This window comes from Lontra canadensis, unplaced genomic scaffold, assembly GCF_010015895.1.
Source record: "Lontra canadensis isolate GAN:19392208 unplaced genomic scaffold, GSC_riverotter_1.0 scaffold20, whole genome shotgun sequence".
Classification (NCBI taxonomy): Eukaryota; Metazoa; Chordata; class Mammalia; order Carnivora; family Mustelidae; genus Lontra; species Lontra canadensis.
This window is the reverse complement of record NW_022631014.1, coordinates 18770346-18792921: the sequence shown is the minus strand read 5'-3', so window position 1 is coordinate 18792921 and position 22576 is coordinate 18770346. Positions and strand designations below refer to the sequence as shown.

Genomic DNA, 22576 nt, shown 5'->3' with positions numbered 1-22576 from the left:
TTATTTTCTATTCTGCTTTTACTCTGAGAAATGCTTAGATTTCAGTGGACACTGTTCGCCAGGTAGTCAAGTTTGTTAAAATACATCTTTTGGGTCCACCTTATATCTCTTGAATGACAGTCTGCAAGATCTGAAAATCTGCATTTTAACCAGTTTACCAACTAATCCCTTCATGTGTTAAAGTTTGAGAAGGGATTATCCCTGTGGAGTATTTTTTCCAGATTGTGCCCAAGGACACAAGATTGTGTGTGCTCTTATAGCTTTCCCTCATTATTCCTACTTTTCCTTAGCTGTTAATTGAATCATCCAGTGGTAATCTACAGTCTTTTTTTGCTTAACATATTTTACTTTCACATTTCTTAGTTGATATGAAGAGATCTGTGTAATTTTGATATTGGAGGAATGAGGATTGTAAGCACCATCATCATGTTAGATGCTGCAAGATGCTGAAGAAATCATACAGGAAAAAGTGAACACCTTCCGGGACCAGTATTTGTCAGTTAAAGATCAGGGTCTTTGTGACATAAATATCTTTCCACCTATAAGGGAAGACTGAAATGGAAAAGAGACTGTATAAGAAGAGGGGACTTCTTGGGGCACCTGGGTGGCTCAGTCAGTTAAGTGTCTGCCTTTGGCTAAGGTCATGATCCCAGAGTCTTGGGATTGAGCCCTGCATCAGGCTCCCTGCTCAATTGGCACCCTGCTTTTCCCTCTCTACCACTTGTGCTGTCTCTTGGCATACATACTCTCTCTCTTTTCTCTCAAATGAATAAAATCTTAAAAAAAGAGCGAGAGAGAGGGAACTTCTTATATAGCTTATTCAGAATGTCTGTGCTGGACGCATAGACTGGGAATGTGCACTGCTTTAATTTCCCTGTTGATCATTAATGATATGAAATCATTAAAATCTTGGAGGATTTTAGGGGCACCTGGGGGGCTCAGTGGGTTAATCCTCTGTCTTCGGCTCAGGACATGATCTCATGGGTCCTGGGATTGAACCCCGCATTGGGTTCCCTGCTCAGCAGGGAGCCTGCTCCCCCCTTTCTCTCTGCCTACTTGTGATCTCTCTTTCTGTCAATAAATAAACAAAATCTTTAAAAAAAAAATCTTGGAGGATTTTAAAAAGGAGTCCCTCCTTCGAAGCCATTAAAAATACAGATCTAATAACTTTCTGTATGCCTTGGGACACCAGGGTGGCTCAGTCCGTTAAGCTGCTGCCTTCGGCTCAGGTCATGATCCCAGGGTTCTGGGATTGAGTCCCACATCAGGCTTCTTGCTTATTGGGGGAGCCTGCTTCTCTCTCTGCCTCTGCCTGCCACCCTGCCTACTTGTGCTCTCTCTCTCTCTCTGACAAATACATAAATAAATAAAATCTTTTAAAAAACAAAAACAAAAACTTTATGCCCTAAGTCTCTTATTACTCCATGTTTTTGATCCCCCAGATTGGAAGTTCCCAGAAAGTCAGCAGTTATACCATGAGTATCTTGACATATTTTGTGGTACCCAGATCTAGGTCTTGCATATAATATGGCCAAATTTTTGAATAGATAACTTGTGTTAATTTTTAATTCCTAGTAGGAATTTCTCCTTTGCATTCCTTATTTTAGATATTCTTTACATTACAAACATATAATTCAATTGGCACTTATTTATATAAATGTCTACTTACTAAGCAGTTCCTGTGTGGCCTGAGTTTCTCAGAATGAAACATATGACCTTTTGGTATAGTTACTTTGCTTTGGGGACTAATATGTGATTGATTAAACTAAGCAGAACAAAATGTCTCCTTTAGGCCTCTCCCTGTGTGAGTCACAGCCTCGTGAATCCCGGCAATAAAGAGGGGAAAGTGTGTAATAATGTATTTGAAAATGCCACTTGGAATCTGGAGCCTTCCTGGTTCATTGTCTTCAGAGAGTAAACTGTCTCCTGCAGGACGTGGGGAGCGGGAGGGGCTTCCAGAGAGAGGGGAGGAATTTGGGCATCTTTCTTCCTGGATAAATGAATTTTCAACAGTTATCCTGGTTTCAGCCCTATTCTTCAGTCCGCTTTCACTTCCCCTTAGGTAGACTTTGCTGTATGTATGTGCTCTGTAGGGATATGCTGTTTCCTAATTAACACACTCTTCCACAGGCATCTGGGTTTCAGATGGCTCTACTCTGCTTAGTTAGTTAACTTGTTCTGTTTTACTTCCTTCAAAAAATGATTGATGTCTCTCCTCTTTATCTTCTTTGTTTTCTTTTTCATCCTGGATTTATACCTTTTTTTAAATCAAGTTTATCAAATTAGTGGATTTCAAGTGGGAACTGAAGTAAATGTATGTGTTTTGAAGGATTCCATCTAGATCCTTCTTTCCATCTATTTGGAAATACATTTTTTCTTGTAAGTGTGTGAAATAAAAGCCCCCACTAGGGCAAATTTTCAACATAACCGTGTGGTTTAATTTTAGTCTTGATCATTCAGGTCTTGTGCCAAGAAATGGAAATCCAAACTTTTTTGTGCCATTTGTGTTATATTCTACTCTTTGGCATGATTTCTGATATCAGAGATGATTTTGTTTTGCTTCTGTGGTCTTTATGGGCCATTGTACTGCCAAAAATCTTAAGAGTCTCTAGCAAACTTTTTTGATTATAATAACTAATTATGGTAGTCAGCAGTCTATGATTTTAATTACCGCGTAGGTGTTTTTTCTCTGTCCCCCCCCCCAGTTTTTAGTCAGAGTGTTATTTCAGATCCGGGGTAGAATAGGAATGATAATATATCTGGGCTGTTATTGAAAGAGAACTGCCGTTTTTATCCTTTTCATTTTTTTTCTTTTTGTACCTATTTTTTTATTATTTTTAACCTGAAAAGTAATTTTAACCCTTGAGTTGGTTTGCATACACATGTGATCTTTACTTGCCAAGAGTTTCTTCTGTAATTTGACCTGCATTGTAATTGTATTTTTATGTATTTATTTGTACAGTGTTGCATAATCTGATCCAATATCGGAAACCTAAATTAGTTTGTGGTATCTTACACTAAAGTGTTATTGATGGGTATGTTTTACCTGGTATTTTGCAGATGTGGTTAAAAATCCTCTTACCTTTTTCAAATTCTTATTTTAATAGTCTAAAGGAAATGCTGGTGTAACACTGCTGTTTGGATATTAGGCTGCTTTCTGTTTTAGATTGCAATCAAGAATAAATTAATTTTATTAAACTTCTATATTTCCTTGTATTTGCTCTTTTTTCCTTTCCTACACATTTAAGTTTATGAAAAGGCTTACATGTGGTTTGATTTCAAAATGTCTCTAAATTATATTGAACGATTCAAAAATTCATATCAAATTTTGTCTTCTGTTTTCAGGTTCTGTTCTAGACATTATTAAGTACATTGTGGCAAAGGGGGAGCACAAAAGTGGAGTCCTAGATGAGCCTACCATTGCTACAATACTCAAAGAAGTGCTGGAAGGGTTGGAATACCTGCATAAAAATGGACAGATTCACAGGTACGTAAAAGACAACTCTGCTTTTTTGGGAAAATGCAGTGGTAGTTGTGCTGTATCATTTTGTTGAGACCATTCCCCATTCTTCTGCAGAATTGATCATAATCTCTGAGTGTTACCATGGCTTTTTGTATCACTAGTTTCAGCACATTGTGGTTAGGGTTTTAGTTAAATAGCAAGTATTTAAAAAAACAAATATTTTAGTCAAACTGGAAAATACAAAAACATCATTTCATGCTGTCAAGAGGCAAGCATCACAGTCACTGGTGACATTTTGTAGTATTTCTTCCCAGTTTCTTTTATATGGTTAAAAGATATATAAAACAGAACTATGTATAATTTTGTCTGTTGCTTTTATTGTTATTTTACCTTGAGTGTTTTCTCAAATTACTAAAAGCTCTTTATAAAATAATGTTTTATTAAGACTTCTTTTTTTTTTTTTTAAAGATTTTATTTATTTATTTGACAGACAGAGATCACAAGGAGGCAGAGAGGCAGGCAGAGAGAGAGGAGGAAGCAGGCTCCCTGCTGAGCAGAGAGCCTGATGCGGGGCTCGATCCCAGGACCCTGGGATCATGACGCGAGCTGAAGGCAGAGGCTTTAACCCACTGAGCCACCCAGGTGCCCCCCCCCTTTTTTTTTAATGTGAAAAGATATGTATCATTGCATGGTCCAAGTATTCCTGGCTGCCTCTCTCTATTCAGCCCCTCGGTAGAGATAATAAGAATCCAAATGATGATGGAATCTGTGTTACCCAAATCTATTTAATCCCTGGATTTGGCTTTCCTTCGTATCAGGCAATCTTTTTAGTCATTCTTAAGGATAGTCTCACTGGATATAAGAATTTGCTGCTGACAGTGCTTTTCTCTCAGCAATTGAAAGATGCTGAATTACTTAATTCTGGCCTCCAGGGTTTCAGATGAGAAGTCTGTTGTTTGGATTGATCTTCTCATAATGTTATTTTTCCCTAGCGTCTTTTAAGATTTTTTTGTCTTGGTTTTTGAAGTTTGATTGTGATATCTTGGTTATGGATTTCTTCAGCTTTATTCTGTGTTGGGTTCCCAAACTTCTTGAGTCCGTAGGATTTTGCCTTTCACCGAGTCTGGGGAGTTTTCAGCCGTTATATCTTTGGCTAGTTTTTTCAACCCATTATTTCCCTCCTCTTTTTCTGGGACTCTGTTAATACAAATGTTACCTATTTTGTTATTGTACCTTAAGCTCTGAGGCTCAGCTCAATTTTTGTCATCTTATTTTTTTTCTCTGTTCAGATTGAGTAAATTTTCTTGCTTTGTTCTCAGGTTCTGATTCTGACCTCTGCATTCTGGGCTAGAACCGATTGAGGTTTTTTCAGTTATTGTAATTTTTTAGATAATTTTGTTCTTTTTTATGGCTTTTTTTTGCTGAGATTTTCTGTTTTTCATGTTTTGAAAATCCCAAACTGCATGTTGAAGCATTTTTATAATGGCTGCTTTAAAATTCTTGTCAGATAATTCCAAGATCTGACTGATTTCCGTGTTGATGTCAGTTGTCTTCTCTTATTAAAGTTCTTCCTAGTTCTGGGTATGATAAGTGATTTTTTTTAATTGTATCCTGGATATTTTGGGTATGTGTTTGGAGACTCTTGATCTCATTTAAATATATAATTTAGCAGGTGTTTTCCCTATTTGGGTAAATATAAGTCTTGGTGTATTTTGGTAAGCTGTAGTTCCAGTGACAGTTTGAGTTTTAGAGTTCTTATAGTGCTCTTCTGGTTTGTTTTGTTCACCTGGCACTGCTGGGGGGGTTCTACTCAATTTCTGCTGATATAACCATTGAGACCAAAAGTGTGCGTCCCCAGGTCTGGTGCTGCTAGGTGGAAGGTGGGAGATAGACGCTGTACCTGTGGGTCTGTGAGCACTTTTGTGGGCGTACTCTATGGGCCAGGCCACTCGTGCCAGTGGGGCTCCCATTCGTTCTCTGATGGTATTGCCTGTGGGGTTGAAGGCATATGCCTGAGCCACCTTTTGTTGCTGGGTTGAGAGTTGGGAGACACTGGGCCTGGGTTGTCCTTTGCCACTATGTGGAGGGCTAGAAAGTGTTGGGCCTGGATTGTTCTCTGCAGCTGGGTAGCAGGCTGGGGTTGCTGGTGGGGCTATTGGTGCTGCTGGTGTGGGCAATACAGGCCTACTTGCTGGAGTGGATATAGGGTGGAGAATGGGGTTTTCCATTTGGTTCTTCATTTAAACCTCTGGTTCAAGGGACGCCTGGGTGACTGAGTTGGTTAAGCATCTGCCTTCGGCTCAGGTTGTAATTCCAGGATCCTGGGATCGAGTTCCGTGTTGGGCTCTGAGCTCTGCGAGGAGCCTGCTTCTCCTTCTCCCCCACTTGTGCTCTTTAGCTCTCTCTGTAGCTCTCAAATAAATAAATAAAATCTTTAAAAACCAACCAACCAACCAACCACCCAGCCTCTGGTTCTGACATAGTGGGCCATCTTGCAACTCCAGCTATGGGTTCCTTTGCTAAGTCTGTGCTAGGTTGGCTCTTTGCTGCTCCTTTGGCTACAGAGAGCAGGCTTCCAGGGTTTTTTTCACTTTTGTTTTTGTTTGTTTGTCATCTATGCCCATTGATGCTAGTCCACAGTTCAGGATATGTGAGATGAAAAGAAAACTCAGAGAAGTTGTATAGTGCTCCTATAGTGCTGCTGTACACTTCGGATTAGTGTAAATGTTTATAGCAAACTCTAGGGCAGCCACTAAAAGAAAGAAAAAAAGACTTGATATACTGAGAGGGGAGGAAAATGGAATCTTGTAAAATGCTTAGTTAAAATCAAGGCAGAAAAAAGGTAGAAGATAAAACAAGATTGTTATTTTAAAAATCATCTACCTTTAAGGAACTAGAAAAGAAAAATAAGAATAAATTAAGCCCAAAGTTAGCAGAAAGATATAAATAAAAAGATCAGAATAGAAATACACGAAATACAGATGTTTCAGATGTGACACTAATAGCAAAGGCATCAAAAGAAAAATTAAACAGCTGGGACCACACCAAACTAAAAAGCTTCATGGCAAAGCACACCATCAACAAAATGAAAAGGCAGCCTGTGGAATGGGAGAAAATATTTGCAAACCACATTATCCAATAAGGGGTTAATATCCAAAAATGTACAAGGAACTCCTACAACTTAGAGACAAAAAACCATAAATAGCCTGACTAAATATGAGCAAAGGTTCCAAATGGACAGTTTCCCAAAAAACGATATACAAGAAAAAGTACTCTGCATCACTAATCTTGGGGAAATATAGTCAGAACGACAATAAGATACCATCTCACATCTGTTAGGATATGTTTCCAAAAAGAGATAACAGATCCTGGATGAGGATGTGGAGGAAAGAGAACGTCAGCGCACTGATGGTGGCAGCGTCAACTAGTATAGCTGTTGTGGGAAACAGTAGGGAGGTTCCGCAGAAAAATTAAAAACAGAACTACTATATGATCCAGCAATGCTACTTCTAGGTTTATACCCAAAAGCAGTGTGAAATCACTGTCTCAGAGCCAAGCTATGAAAATGACTTAAGTATCCATCAGTGGATGAATGGATAAAGATGTGGATTATTATTGAGCCGTTTAAAAAAAACAAAGGGAATCTTGCAGTTTATGACAACATGGATGAACCTGGATAAGTGAATTAAGCCAGACAGAGAAAGACGAATACTACACGGTATCACTTACAAGTAGAATGTTTTAAAAAAAAGTCAAATTCATAGGAACAGATAGTAGAAAAGTGGTTGCCAGCTACTGGATGGTCAGGGAAATAGGGAGACAGTGATAAAAGGTTACAAACTTCAGTTATGAGTAAGTTCTGCTTAAAGAGTAGAACTTAAATGTTCTCACCAAAAAGTAAATATGTGAGGTGACGGATGTGTTAATTAAATCGATGAGGAGAATACTTTCCCAGTGTATACATATATCAGACTATCACATTGTAACACTTTAAATATCTTACAGTTTTGTCAGTTTTCAAAAAAAATCACCTAGTTAACCCTAATCCTTTGCCAAAAATAAGCAAAGACCCAGAAAAATAACTGATTAAAGATCAGGCAACTGGGACCCCTGCATGGTTCAGTTAGGTGTCTGCCTTCGGCTGAGGTCATGATCCCAGGGTTCTGGGATCAAGTCCAGCATCCGTCTCCTTGCCTCTCCTGCTCCCTTTGCTTGTGCTCTCTCTCTCTCTGACAAATAAATAAGTAAAATCTTAAAAAAAAAAAATTAAAGATCAGACAACTATCAAGTGCTAAAACTGAGGTTTCAAAGAGTAATCAGGGGGCACCTGGGTGGCTCAATGGGTTAAGCCTCTGCCTTCAGCTCGGGTCCTGGTCTCAGGGTCCTGGGATCGAGCCCCACATCGGGCTCCCTGCTCAACAGGGAGCCTGTTTCCTCCTCCCTCTCTCTGCCTGCCTCTCAGCCTACTTGTGATTTCTCTGTGTCAAATAAATAAATAAAATATTTAAAAAAAAAAGAGTAATCAGGATATGTTGGAAAAAAGCAAAGTATCACCCCCCCCCAAAAAAAACTTTAATTAGGTTTTTCTGAGAATAGGACCATTTTAAAGAAATTACATCAGTGAAATTAGCCCATTTAAAAAAGTATCTTTTTCTAGGAAAACATAAATAATGCTTTCTAGTTGTCTGAATTTTCCAACCAGCTTATATCTTAACAAAGAAAAATGAACTTCTCTTGTGGTTATGAAGCAGAAGAGTTGACTCTAAGGAATAATACGTAAACTAGAAATCTTGGAAACATTGAAGGCATATTCTTCAGACAATAGGATTTTTCACCTCAAATTATATCAATTCGTTTCATACCTAGTTAAAATAATGTGTTAACAGATGACTGGATAAGGACATGACCAAAGATTTGGGAATGTATTTCCTGCACTGTCAAGAGGAAAAGGTGCGCTGGGGTGCCTGGGTGGCTCAGTTGGTAAAGCGACTGCTTCGGGTCCCAGGATCAAGTCCCACATCAGTCTCCCAGCTCCACGGGGAGTCTGCTTCTCCCTCTGACCTTCTCCCCTCTCATGTTCTCTCTCTCTCTCTCTCAAATGGATAAATAAAATCTTAAAAAAAAAAAAAAATAAGGAAAAGGTGCCCTGAAAAACAGGATTCCCATCCTCTGGATAGTGGTAACCCTATGGATACATACTTTGATACTAGTAATTAATGTAATTCAGTTACTGATTTCATGTTCATTGAGCAATCTTCTAGAAAAAAAAAGTGCTAGAAGCTGCTAATTTGCCCCTAGCCTGTCTCCTCTCCTTTTTGAACTATAAAAAGATGACATCTTTACCAGGCATGTGACCATTCAGAAGAAAGGCAACATTTCATAGCCTCCTGTGAAGATCAGATATCACTGTGTAAATTGGTTTCTAGCCACTGTGGAGAAAACAAAAATGTATATACTACTTCAGAGTTGTTCCTTTAACAGGTTTTGTCAACTCCCAGCCCTACTGACAATTTGAGCTGGACAGTGCTTTGTTGCAGGGTCTGTCCTGTGCATTGTAGGATATATTTAGCAACATCCCTGGCTTCTACCCATTACATGCCAGTAGCTCCTCCCCTGCCCCAACCCAATGTGACAACCAAAGATGTCTCCAGACATTGCCAAATGTCCTGAGAACCACTGCTAATAGAAAGTGACATAACCTCTGTTTCCTCTTTGCTTCCTTCCATTGAAATGTTGAGGTGGTGATAAGCCATCTTGGACTATGTAACAAAAACTTAGAGATGGTAGAATGATCAAATAGAAGTAGTAGGAGTCCCTGATTCTGTGGAGTCGCCATACTGAACTGATGTCACTTATGCCTAGACTATAACATGAGAGAAAACCAATCTTCTACAGCCATATAGATCATCAGGGATCGATAAACGCACTAGTTAAATCAAGTCTGATGACTTTTTTTGTGAAAGCAACAACAAAACAGTCATGCCCATTCATTTACAGATTGTTTGTGGCTGTCTTAGCACTATGAAATTAAAGTAACAGTGACAGAGAGCATCTGGCCCACAACATGTACAATATTTACTCTTTGGCCCTTTAAGAAAATGTTTGTTGACCTCTGGTGTAGATGATAATAAGCATTCACTGAAACTTGTGTGCCATATAGTATTCTAAGTGCATCCTGTGTGTTACCTCATTTTATCTTTATAGTAATTTTATGAGGTATATACCCTCTCCTCCCCATTTTACAGATGAGGAAACCAAGGCAAAGAGAGAGGTAAGTAATTAGCCAAAAGTCACCCACCTAATGACATAGCTGGGAACTGAATTTAGGCAGTGTGCTTCTAAAACCTGCTAGGAAAGAAAGATGAAACTAATCCATGAATCTAGGTATACATTAGTTTAATATCAATTACATTTTTTAGTTACTCAGTAGAATTTAGATCTGTCACTGGGATTATTTTAAATATCCTATGTGTTGTCTTATTTACTATATCCAATCCCTATTTTAAATGTCAAAATCTTCACTTCAGAATATAAATAAAAGTACGTTCTTTATCCTAAAACTTTACATATACAGACTTTATGTAGTTAAAGGAAATTAACCCAAAATATACATTAAGGTCACTGCCTTTTTTAGAAAGCGAAGAATAGATTCATACCAAGTTCAGGCAAAAAGTCAGTCTCTGCTCAGTTTTGTAGGACCGTAACATCTACTTTGAATATATATCAGCCCTTCTTTAGCTGAATGAATAAAAGAGCCAGAAAAAATACTGGAAGAAATAATGGTGGAAAACTTATAAATCATGAACCATGATGAGGACAAATACAAAGAAATCTGTGAATAGACACAGTATAGTTACACTGTTGAAACCTAAACACACAGAGTATCTGGAAAGCAGTAAGATTTGGAAAACAACGCATCAAGTAGGAGGAGTACAAAGACAGAATGTTTGTGTCTCCTCAGAATTCATATGTTGAACTCCAGTGAGCATTGTGCTGGTATTCAGAGGTTGGGGCCTTTGGAATGTGATTAAGTCATAAGGGTGGTGCACCCTCATGAATGGGATTGTCCTTGTGAAAGAGACCCCAGGAAAAAAAAAAAAGATACCCCAGAGAACTCCTTTGCTCCTTCTGCCACGTGAAGACATAGTGAAAAGATGGCCATCTTTTGTTAGAAGGTGGAGGAGGGTCAGTAATGTATCCTTCACATCGAGAAGGCACTTGGAGACCAAAAAATAAGCACCGCTCCATGCTGTTTCCACTGTTTTATTTGGAGTAACTTACTGATGGGGCATTGCGTGGACTGACATTCCAGGCAGATGTGCAACTATTTTCTGCCCCCATTCTCTGTCTAGTCCAGATCTTAATCCACAGTTTTTATAGTGTGAGGGGCCTGGGGGTGATATCAAACAGTAGTTATCTAAAGTGATGCCTTCTGTGTGCGTCACTTTAGGGAAGATCAGAATGAGCCTTCCCACATCTGATCAGGGCATGCATTAATCTCTGCGGGGCCTGGAACACATGGCTCTGATGGAGAAAATTGGGGGAACAAATATGGAATCCATGTTGTCAGCTCTCCTATGCCTATGAACCGGAAAGTGGATCCTCACCAGACACCAAATCTGCTACTCCCTTGATCTTGGACTTCCCAACCCCCAGAACTGCAACAAATAAATGTTGGTTGTTTAAGCCACCCAGGCTGTGATATATTTGTTATAGCAGCCTGAATAGAACAAGCTAAGACAATAGCAATATGTTTGAGAACTGACTTCCTATTAGAACAATGGAAGCCAGAGGTTATGAGAAGGAGCCCTACAGTTCAACAACCCCTTCAGGATTCTTATCTTTCTGGTGAATTATTCCCATTTTTAAAATTATATAATGGCCCTTTTCATTCCTAGAAATGCTTTTGTGTTAAAGACAATTACATCTTATTTCAGTATGGCTATACTAGCTTACTTTTGCTAAGCATATCTTTCACTGTGGCTCATTTTTCTTCCAGGGTCCCAATTTTATGAAGGGGTCTCAAGTCTACTTTCAACCTTAAACTAGTCCAATGCCATGTTTTCTGCTTAGGGGGTGGGTTTTAAAACCTGAGGTTCCTAGCCATTTGTCCCCTCTCTTCCAAGGCTTACTGCTCTGGCTCTTAAGTGTCCCTTTGATTTCTGAAACTTGAGGATTTCCTTGTCTTTATTTCATATCCAGCTATGTGACGATTTCCCTTTCTAATTTCTTTGTTTGTAGCAGGGGAATGGTGGGTTTTCCCTTAAAGTCCTGGGCAGTAGTGATGACTGTTTGCCATGTTGCTGGAATGGATTCTTGAACTCACATTTTAAATCAAAGACTCTCATCCTTGGCTGCATATTGGAATCACCTGGGAAACTTCAGTAAGTACTAATTCCTGGATCCTTTGCAAGAAATTCACTTAGTTGGTCCGGGATGACACATTGACATTGGGGCTTTTAAAGACTCCCCAAGTGATTCTAACGCAGCCAAGGCTAAGAACCCCTGCTTACACTTCAGCAGCAACCACTCCAAGCTGTGAGTTCCATAGAGGCTTCGGCAGGCTTGGGAGGTGGTGGTCTTACTAGGGCAACAGCTGGACCTGTTTTGTAGGTTTCTCCACTCCTCATCTTTATTTCTGGTCCATTTGTGTGTTATCCTGGTGGACCAGGTCAGATAATTTTTTTCCATCTTCAGTGTGTTCCCTGCTGACATCTCTGAATTAGACTTCTGCTTTTCTCTCTGTATCTATCTACTCCAATATTTTTCCTGTTAAAGAGGCCAGCTCTAACAGAAATGATGGCTTGTAGGTTTAAGATGCCCAAATGCAGTGTATTTTCCAACTTTTCATTTTGATTCATTGCTGGTCTTGACCTTTTTCAAGTTTTCCACAAACTGTGCCTATTGATGAGTCATAAAAATGTCCTAGGCAGTAACTTGTGCTGTGTGCCAATGAAAAAATTAAGCATGTCCATGATATTCCTTTTAATTTTACAAGAAATTTGTGACTTTGGTGCAATAGTGACATGTGAGAAATGGCATTAAACTGTGAAAAACAAAACTCACTGTTCTTATTTAAGAGTGGATGGTAGATTTAACTGTTGGGGCTGCTGGGTTGCTTGATATTCTTTGTGGCAGAGAGAAAAAAGGTTCTTAAGGACTCTACTGATTTCCAGATATTTAGTTAAAAATCTTTTCCTTGAAAGGTCAGCTATTCTGTTGGGTAGGAGGACAGACTGGTGTGTTTGATCGTCCAGTGAGCCATTGACCTTCATGATGTTCCTTTGCTTTTATTCCTGGAAGCTGTTCTACAGATTGCACTTTAGTTTCTTTCTTTTCTTTTAAGATTTACTTATTTAAGAGAGAGAGAGAGAGAGCATGCAAGTGTGAGTCAGGGGAGGATCAGAGGGAGAGAATCTCAAGCAGATTCCCTGCTGAGCATGGATGCCAGTGTGATATTCTATCTCATGACCCTGAGATCATGATCTGAGCCAAAATCAAGAGTTGGACGCTTATCCAACGAGCCACCCAGGAGTCCCTGCACTTTGGTTTCAAATGGGAAACAAGAATTGGTTATGTGAAGATTTGATAAGTAGTCACCCAAAGCGCATGCTCTAATGAAAATGGATTACCCTGTCTTCACTTACGAAAGACAGAAACTTATAAAACATTTAAATAGGTAATACATATATGTGGCTTAAAATTGAAAAAGCACAGAATGGTTTATGATAGGGTGCCTGGGTGGCTCAGTCATTAGGCTTCCACCTTCGGCTCAGGTCATGATCCTAGAGTCCTGGGATCGAGCCCCGCTCAGGCTCCCTGCTCAGTGGGAAGCCTACTTCTCCCTCTCCCTCTCCCCCTGCTTGTGTTCCCTTTCTCACGATCTCTTTCTCTCTGTCACATAAATAAAATCTTTTAAAAAAATGGTATATGATAATAAACAGGTCCTGTCAGTATCAGCTGTGCTAAATCATGTTGATTCTGTGTACTCTTGATATGATGTGATGAAAATGGCACTTTACTTCTGTGGTTTTCCTTCCAAAAATTCATAACACCAGTGTAATCATGAGAAAAATTCCATTAGAGGGGCAGCCTATAAAATATTTGACCATTACTCCTCAGAACTACCAAGGTTGTCAAAAACAAGAAAAGTCAAATTGTCACAGACAAGGGGAAGGAACCTAAGGAGACAATTATTAAATTTAATGTTGAATCCTGAATGGAATCCTGGGACAGAAAAAAGACATTAGGTAAAAACTTTTTAGAAATCTGAGTAAATTGTAGACTTTAATAATAATGCATTTATACTGGTCTCATTAAATGTGGCAAAAGTATCATACAAATGTAAGGTGTTAATAATGGCAGAAACTATAAGGTGTAGAGAACTTCTCTACAGTATCTTCTCATTTTCTGTGTAAATCTAAAACTGTTCTAAAAAATGATGTATTCTTTAGAAAGTGGTCTTCCTTTCCTGAACCTCCAATACCCTGGTTTAAGGTCTTGTGACTCCTTTGAGAGAGATTTTATGCCACTATAAACACAATATATGTATATCCCTCTTTCTTCTGCTTAAAAAAAAAAAAAAAGTGGCAACATACGTACATAGTATTATTTCAGTTAAGTATATTTGGTGATTTTTTCATATTATTTCATATGTTCATTATTATTCATAGTATTTCATTATATAGCTATACCACAGTTTAACTGGTCTCCTGTTTTGGGGTAGTTAGGTTGTCTTATTTGACTGCAGTTGATTAGTTTATAACCCTATCATTTGGAACAGAGCAGGTAGGAGTTGGGGTTTGGGATGGTGGGGGAGGGAATAGTCGAATTTTATTTTGGTATTTAGTTGGATTTATTTATTTATTCATTTATTAATTTAATACTCCACTTATTTCTGGGAGAGGATTTGAGGGAGATTGTTTAGTTATTTAAATCTATTTGATGAACATCTCAGAGATGCCTCCTGTGTACTAATCATAATGCTGAGTAAGTGCGGGTGATACGGAAATCTCTTAAGGTTCAGGTCCAGATCTTAGCTCATGGTGAAAGAGATAGTCCCAAGAATATAATCATATTTTTGTAGTCTCTGCTAACGCTATGCTGCAGAAACACAAACGACGAAGTGACTGAACTAGACATTTTTGAGTTTTAGATGTCATTCCAGATGAGCTCAAAAGGCAGTTGAAGGTTCATGGTTGACTCATTTGGATGGTTTTTGTCTTCAAGGAAGGGAAGGTCCTCAGTTTTCTTCTGTTCATGGTACCTGGAGTCAGAGACTTTATGTTTGTAGAGCAGACTTAGCCTGCCTCCACTCTGAGGCAGCATCTGGGAGATGTCCTGTCGATTGCTTACCTTCATAAGCAGTGAAGAATACTCAGTAGCATGATTTCCTTATGCTTCAGTATGCATTCAGGGAAAGTATTGGATACTGTGGTTTGGTGAAGCTACTACACACAGTTGTGGAACCATTGTTGATTTTTTCCCCCAAGGAATGGTTCATCCAGGAGAAGGCATGGGCAGGGAAAAGGATGAAGTGTTTCGCTTTTCACTGGTTCCTTTTCGTGACAAGGCTTTCTTCCATGAGCTAGAAGTCTAGATTCAAAGAGAGTTTATTTAATTATATACTTATTTTTAATTACAAAACAAATACATGATTGCACTTCCACAAGATATTCAAACGCTGTTTGCCTTGACTCCAATTCCATTCCGTTCCACAGAAGGAACCATTTATTGCATCATTTGGTGTATATGGAAAATGTGTGTGTGTGTGGGTATGTTTGTGTTTTACATTATTGTCCTACAAAATACACTTATTTGATTTGTTCACTTAGTAAAATGTACTAGATAATATTTCAAGGCATAACATGTTGATTGACCTTACTCCATTTTTATGGCTGTAACAAAATTAGTTCAAACTTTCTGCTATTGTTAGCCTTCTAGATTATTACCATTTTTGGTTTATGATTATGAACAGTGCTGTAGTGACCCCTTTGCACATTGTGGGGGTTTCTCTGGGTTATTAAGAAGTGATTTTGCTACTTATAAGATTTAGGGATTTTAAATTTTGCCAGATACTTACAACACATTGTTAACATGAGAAACACAAGTTGTAGATTTGAATGGATAGTGTCATATCATTTATGTTGGAAGAAAAGCCCAGATATGTCACAGGAACATATTCTATTGGCTAGACTGGTAATAGTTGAAAACCTTCAAGAAGATACTAGATTTGAGAATGCTGGTCAAAGGGATTTTGGCCTTTTCAGTGATATTTAGGTTTTTATAAGAAGGATGTGTGCATGTCCTATTCGAATTATAAATAGTTACCAATAAAAATATAAAAATGCTTAAATAATTTTTATCTATCTTTATGCCTAAGGCATAGAATAGTCCCGTTTTTAACCACATACTGACCATTTAAAATTTTGATCATGTGTTAGGGTGTGGAAAAAAAACCAGTATTTTTCAAAAAGTAGAATTAGGTGATGGTAGGTGAGGGACACGTTCTTTGGCTGCTGTTATCCCAGTCAAGTATTTAATCATCTTGGGTTTTCTGGATTTTACAGTAAAAAGCTATCTCTTATTGTAGCTTTCTGTTTATAATATTTAGATTCTAGTACAAGTGACTAAAATTTAAAAAACTTTTACTGTTCACCTTAATACTCTTTAATGTAAAATAGAGTATTTAGATATTGCCAGTGTTGTATGAATACAGTAAACAATTGCTTAAATTATGTGACTCCAGAGAATAGGTGTCTTTAATATGTAACTTTTTTTTTTCTTCAAGAGATGTGAAAGCTGGAAATATTCTTCTTGGAGAAGATGGCTCAGTACAGATTGCAGGTAATGATTAGTATTTCTTTTTATTTAATGGTCAGTAGAACCACCTTACCTATGTTTTGTGTTTTCAGGGCTAGTTTTCTCTTCTAGTCCCTGGACTGTCTCTAGTCAAGCAGCCTGTATTGGCACATCCCTTCTGACTCTCAAGATATTCTCCACTATTCATCCTTCATTTTTTATCTCAGACATTTTTCTGTCCATTAATCATTACCTTCCAGTTATCACTCCTCACCCCCGTGAAGTCATCTTCTGTGGGTTCTCACAGTGTTCTGTGCTTTCCTTTAAAGGAGAGGTAGTCAGGAATCCCCACAATGTGTATGAAGGAATACGCTGTGGAGGAGTGATACTGAGCTGCCTCTGTCCTGGGGCAGTTGGGGTATTTGCCAGTTGGAGGAGGCATCTGAGAGGCGGAAGTGCACTGTTGGCAAACTCAGAGCTGAAGAGATAAGAGTTGGCGTCCAGGGTCTACCAGAGGCGGACATGCTGGTGAAATGCCCCTCTTGCAGGCTGAGACTCCAGAGTGGTTGTACCACAGGATTGTTGAGCAAGCCACTCATCTGAGGCCTCAGCTTGGTCCCACACCACTGGGATGGTCAGGTGTTTGGCAGAAGGAAAATAATCACCCAGACCCTAAATTGTTTCTTCAGCTTTAGAGGATAATTTAGGTGCACATCTTCATGTCCCAACCTAAGGAATACTTTAACAAAGCCACATATTGCTTCAGCATAAAAGAAAATATTGACAAATTTGACTCCTTTAAAATTTATAGCTTCTATTTATTGAAAGAGGAACAAATGGTTTATCACCATTAATAAGCAGAAAGGCAAACCACATAGTAGAGAGGATATTTGCAGCATGAAATAACTGATACCGGGCTCAAATTTAGAATACATAAAAGAACCATTAAGAAAAGTCAGATAAGGGCACCTGGGTGGCTCACTTGGGTAAGCAGCTGCTTTTGGTTCAGGTCCTGGGGTCCTGGGATTGGGTCCGACATCCGGCTTCCCCTGCTGGGGGAACCTGCTTCTCCTTCTTCTGCCTGCCACTCCCCCTACTTGTGCACGCTCTCTCTCTCTCTGGGTCAAGTAAATAAATAAAATCTTTTTAAAAAGAAAGAAAGAAAAATCAGAGTAAAAATGGGCAGAAGATGGGCACCTGGGTGGCTCAGTTGGTTAAGTGACTGCCTTCGGCTCAGATCACTATCCTGGAGTCTCAGGATCAAGTCCTGCATCAGGCTCCCTGCTCAGGAAAGAGTGTGCGTCTCCCTCTGACCCTACCCCCCTCTCGTGCACTCTTCCTCTTTTTCTCTCTCAAATAAATAAGTTAAATCTTTAAAAAAAAAATGGATGTCTTCCCAAATGAAGACAGCAAAACATAAATGTAATAAAAGGTGTTCAACATCACCAGTAATCAGTTAAATGCCTATATTATAGACATGCCTATAATGTCTGTCAAGTAAATGTCTGTCAAGTAAATAAATAAAATCTTTAAAAAAAAATAAAAGTTATGTTAACACTATTCTGTAGCCTACTAAATGTGCAATACAGGATTTTTAAAAATGCATACTTTAATTAAAAATACTTTATTGCTAAACATGCTAACCATCCTTTGAGCTTTCAGTGAGTCATAATCTTTTTGCTGGCAGAGGGTCTTGTCTCTGTGTTAATGACTGCTGACTGATCAAGGTGAGAGCTGCTGAAGGCTGGGGTAGCTGTGGCAGATTCTTAAAAGAAGACAATGACATTTGCTACATCAGTTGACTCTTCTTTTCACGAATGATTTCTCTGTAAGCATGCAGTGCTGTTTTACCCACAGAACTTCTTTCAAAATTGGAGTCAGTCCTCTGAAACCTTGCCTTATCAACTGAGTTTATGTAATAGCCAAAATCTTTGTTGTCATTTCAACAATCTTTACAGCATCTTTACCAGGAATAGATTCTATCTTGAGAAACCACTTTCTTTGCTCATTTGTAAGAAGCATCTCTTCATTCATTCAAGTTTTATCGTGAGATTGCAGCAGTGCAGTCCCATATGCAGGCTCCACTTCTAATTCTAGTTCTCTTGCTGTTTCCACCACATTTGCATCTGTGTTCTCCATGAAAGTCTGAACCCCTCCAAGTTGTCCATGAGGATTGGAACCAACTTCTTACCAAATTCCTGTTAATGTTGTTATTTTGACCTTTTCCCATGAATCATGAATGTTCTTAATGGCATCTAGAATAGTGAATTCTTTCTAGAAGGTTTTCAGTTTACTTTGCCCAGATCCAGGAGAGGAATCACTAGCTTAATAGAATGTGTTTGTTAAATAAGACTTGAAAGTCAAAATTACTCCTTGATCCTTGGGCTGCCGAATGGATCTTTGTGTTAGCAGGCATGAAAACAATATTAATCTCATTGTATGGCTCCGTTGGAGCTCTTGGCTGACCAGGTGCATTGTCAGTGAGCAGTAGTATGTATATGTGTGTGTATATATATATATATTTTTTTTTTAAGATTTTACTTATTTTAGAGAGAGAGCATGTGTGTGTGTGTGTGTGTGTGTGTGTGTGTGTGTGAACAGAGAGGGAGAGAATCTGAAGCAGACTTCGCGCTGAATGCAGAGCCCAACATGGGTCTTGATCTCATTAACCCTGAGATAAAACCTGAGTCAAAACCGAGAGTCAGTCAGATGCTTAACCAGCTGAGCCACCCTGGTGCCCCGATGAGCAGTACTATTTTGAAAGGAATCTTTTTTATCTGAGCAATAGGTCTCAACAGTGGGCTTAAAACATTTAGTAAACCTTGTTGTAAACAGATGTGCTGTCTCCAGGTTTTATTCTTCCATTTACAGAGCACAGGAAGAGTAGATTGAGCTTCATTCTTAAGGGCCCTAGTATTTGTGGACTAGTGAATGCTGGTTTCAACTTAAAAGTCACCGGCTGCATTAGCCCCCAGCAAGGGAGTCAGCTTGTCCTTTGAAGCTTTGTATTGACCTCTCTAGCTAATTAAGTCCAAGATGGCATCTTCTTCCAGTAGAAGGCTGTTTTGTCTACATTGAAAATACGTTGTTTAGTATAGCCGCTACCCTCATGAATTAACTTAGCTAGATCTTCTGGATAATTAGTACTTGCTGCTCCACCATGCACTTTTATGTTACAGAGATGGCTTCTTTCCTTAAACCTCACGAACCAGCCTCTGCTAGCTTTGAGCTTTGCTTCTGCAGCTTCCTCACCTCTCTCAGCCTTCTTAAAATTGAAGAAAGTTAGGGTCTTGCTCTGGATTAGGGTTTGGCAAGGAAATGATGGGGCTGGTTTGATCTTCTGTCCAGACCACTAAGACTTTCTTCACATCAGCAATAAGGCTGTTTTGCTTTTCTTATTTGTGTGTTCACTAGAGTAGTAGCACTTTTAATTTCCTCCTAGAACTTTTTCTTTGCATTCACAACTTCCCTAACTGGTACGAGAGACCTAGCTTTTTGCCCATTTCGGCTTTCAGCAGGCCTTTCTTATTGAGCTTAATCATTTCCAGCTTTTGATTTAAAGAGAGAGACTGTGTGACTCTCCCTTTCACATGAACACTTAGAGGCTCTTGTAAGGGTCTTTAATTGTCCTAATTTAACTATTGTTGTGTCTTAGGGAATGGGGAGGCCTGAGGAGAGGGAGAAAGACGGGGGAATGGCTGGTCAGTGGAGCATTCAAAACACAACATATATTAAGTTCTCCATCTTATAAAGACCTGGTTTGTGGTGTGCCCAAAACAATTAAAATAGTAACATCAGAAGTCACTAATCACAGGTCACCATAGCAAATACAATGATAATGAAAAATGTCAAAATACTGCAAGAATTAACAAAATGTGACAGAGACAAGAAGTAAGCAAATGTTGTTGGAAAAATTGTGTCAATATACTTGTTCAGTGCAGGGTTGCCATAAACCTTCAGTTTGTAAAAAAACAAAACAAAACAAAAACCAACACAGTATTTGTGAAGCCTAGTGAGGCGAATCATTAAAAAATGAGGTATGGGGACGCCTGGGTGGCTCAGTGGGTTAAAGCCTCTGCCTTCGGCTCAGGTCATGATTCCAGGGTCCTGGGATCGAGTCCCACATCGGGCTCTCTGCTCAGCAGGGAGCCTGCTTCCTCCTCTCTCTCTCTCTCTCTCTCTCTACCTGCCTCTCTGCCTACTTGTGATCTCTGTCAATAAATAAAACCTTTAAAAAAAAACAAACAAAAAACGAGGTATGCCTGTGAAATAACATTAGGATACCAAGTTATACTGGCCGTCCTGGCCTAAACATCCGACGCTGCAGTTGTCAGTGTCACTGTAAAGCAAGGAAAAAAATCTCCTGTTCCAATGGTGAGAGAATAAATGAGTATAAACACTATATTAAGTTGAAGTATGCATATCCTAAAACTTTGGCTTCTCTAGGTGTATGGCCTAGAGAAGATCATGGTTATGTGTGTGTCACAGTGCTCATAAGCATTGAAATTGTGAAATAGTCCCAATACCCTTCAATAGTAGAATGAACAAATATAAATAAATTATGGTTAATTTATGCATCGGAATATATGCAGTGATGAATGTAGATAGAACTACAACTACATTCAAAAGCATTAATAAGTTATACAAAGATAAGGTGAAAGAAAACAGTTGAAATAGATATATAGCACATGATTTCATTTATATAGGTTCAGAACCAAGCACAATTATGCTTATTGTTTAAAAAGGTAAAATCAAGTGGTAAAAACAAAACAAAACAAAACAAAACACACAAACTAAAGAGGGGATTCTGGTGAAGTAGGAAACACCAGGAATCTCTCCACATCCAGACAACAGCTGAACCAGCAGAATGTGTGATGTAACTTTTATAATTCTGCAGTTCTTCCAAAGGTTTGTAAGTTCTAGGGGAAGATTTGGAAGGTAAATTGCGGTAAATTTCAGTCAATTTCAGAGCTGTGTATCCCCTAGCCATCAGCCTGCTGGCAAGCAAGCAGCTATGCACCTGTTTTTGGAGAAGCTTGCACACACCCTGTGGCACCCACAGTGGGCAAAATGGACCCTGTCTTCGAAATACCATGGATCTGTGCTCTGATCACTGATTGTTGCTTCTGATCACATTGGTGCTGATAAAGAGGCAAAGGGCTGTTGTTGTGGCACACCCCCTCCCCAAATGACTTCCAGGGACTTAAAGGAGCAGCACCTTTTTTTTTTCCTTCCCTTCGTTTTTCTCTTCTTCCCACTTTTAGCACTAGACATTAAAAAATAACTACATTGGTGGGGAAAATTGGAAAGTGACTGTACATGCCAGGAAAAGGTACAGAAAAGTCCAGAGAAGAGCTTGTTTATACTTCGGGTTGATGCTTGACACAGAGATAGTCTATAACAACCAAAATAAAACAATAAAACTTAAGCATCAAACCCTGAGAAAGGGAGATAATCTGATTTCCAGAATAACTACATCATTAGACTCAAATGTCCAGTTTTCAACAAAAGAAATCAAAAGGCATTCAATGAACAGTAAAGTATAACCCATTCAAAGGAAATAAATAATAGAAACTGTCACTGAAAAGGTCCTGACAGCAAATCTATTAGACAAAGAAAACTAAAGGAAAATGTGAATAAACTCAAGAAAATAATGTGTGGATAGGAGCTACCAATAAGGAGAAAGGACTAAAAAACAAAAAAATTCTGGAGCTTTAAAGTATGGTAGCTTGTATTATGAAATGAAAAGCCCACATGAAGAATTCATATGCAAATGGAGATTTGAACTGGCTGAAAAAAGAATTGATGAATTTGAAGATGGGAAAATGGACATTATCATGTCTAAGGAACAGGAAGGACAAAGATTGAAGATAAGTGAACAGAGCTCAAGGGATCTGTTTGACACCATCAAGCCGACCAAAACACATGTGGGAAGTTCCAGGAGAGGAGAGAAATGGGCAGAGAAAATATTTGAATAAATAATGGCTGTAAACTTGATGGAAAACATGAATATAAACATCCATGAAGCTCAGTGATCTCCAAGTGAGATGAACTCTTAAGAAACCTACACAGAGATACATTATAATCAAACTTATAAAAGCCAAAGAGAAAGAATCTTGAAGGTAGAAGTGACTCACCATCTACGAGCTATCCTCAATATGGCTGTCAGCAGATGTCTTATCAGAAACTTTGGAGGCCAGAAGGCAGAGGCCAATATATTCAAAGTAATAAAAGAAAAAATTTGTCAAGAATCCTGTATCTGGTAAAACTATCCTTCAAAATAAGGGATAAATTAAGACATTGCCAGATAAA

General features: G+C 38.7%; 1 protein-coding gene across 3 annotated transcripts in view; it reads left to right on the top strand.

Moving 5' to 3' along the window:
- OXSR1 (oxidative stress responsive kinase 1) overlaps positions 1-22576 on the top strand; it is a 99425-nt gene that overhangs the window by 35100 nt on the left and 41749 nt on the right. For all 3 annotated transcript variants that reach the window (XM_032861188.1, XM_032861190.1, XM_032861189.1), the window contains 2 exons: positions 3346-3487; positions 16254-16309. In XM_032861188.1, the coding sequence (XP_032717079.1) occupies positions 3346-3487; positions 16254-16309 (198 nt within the window). The remainder of the gene's footprint in view (positions 1-3345; positions 3488-16253; positions 16310-22576) is intronic.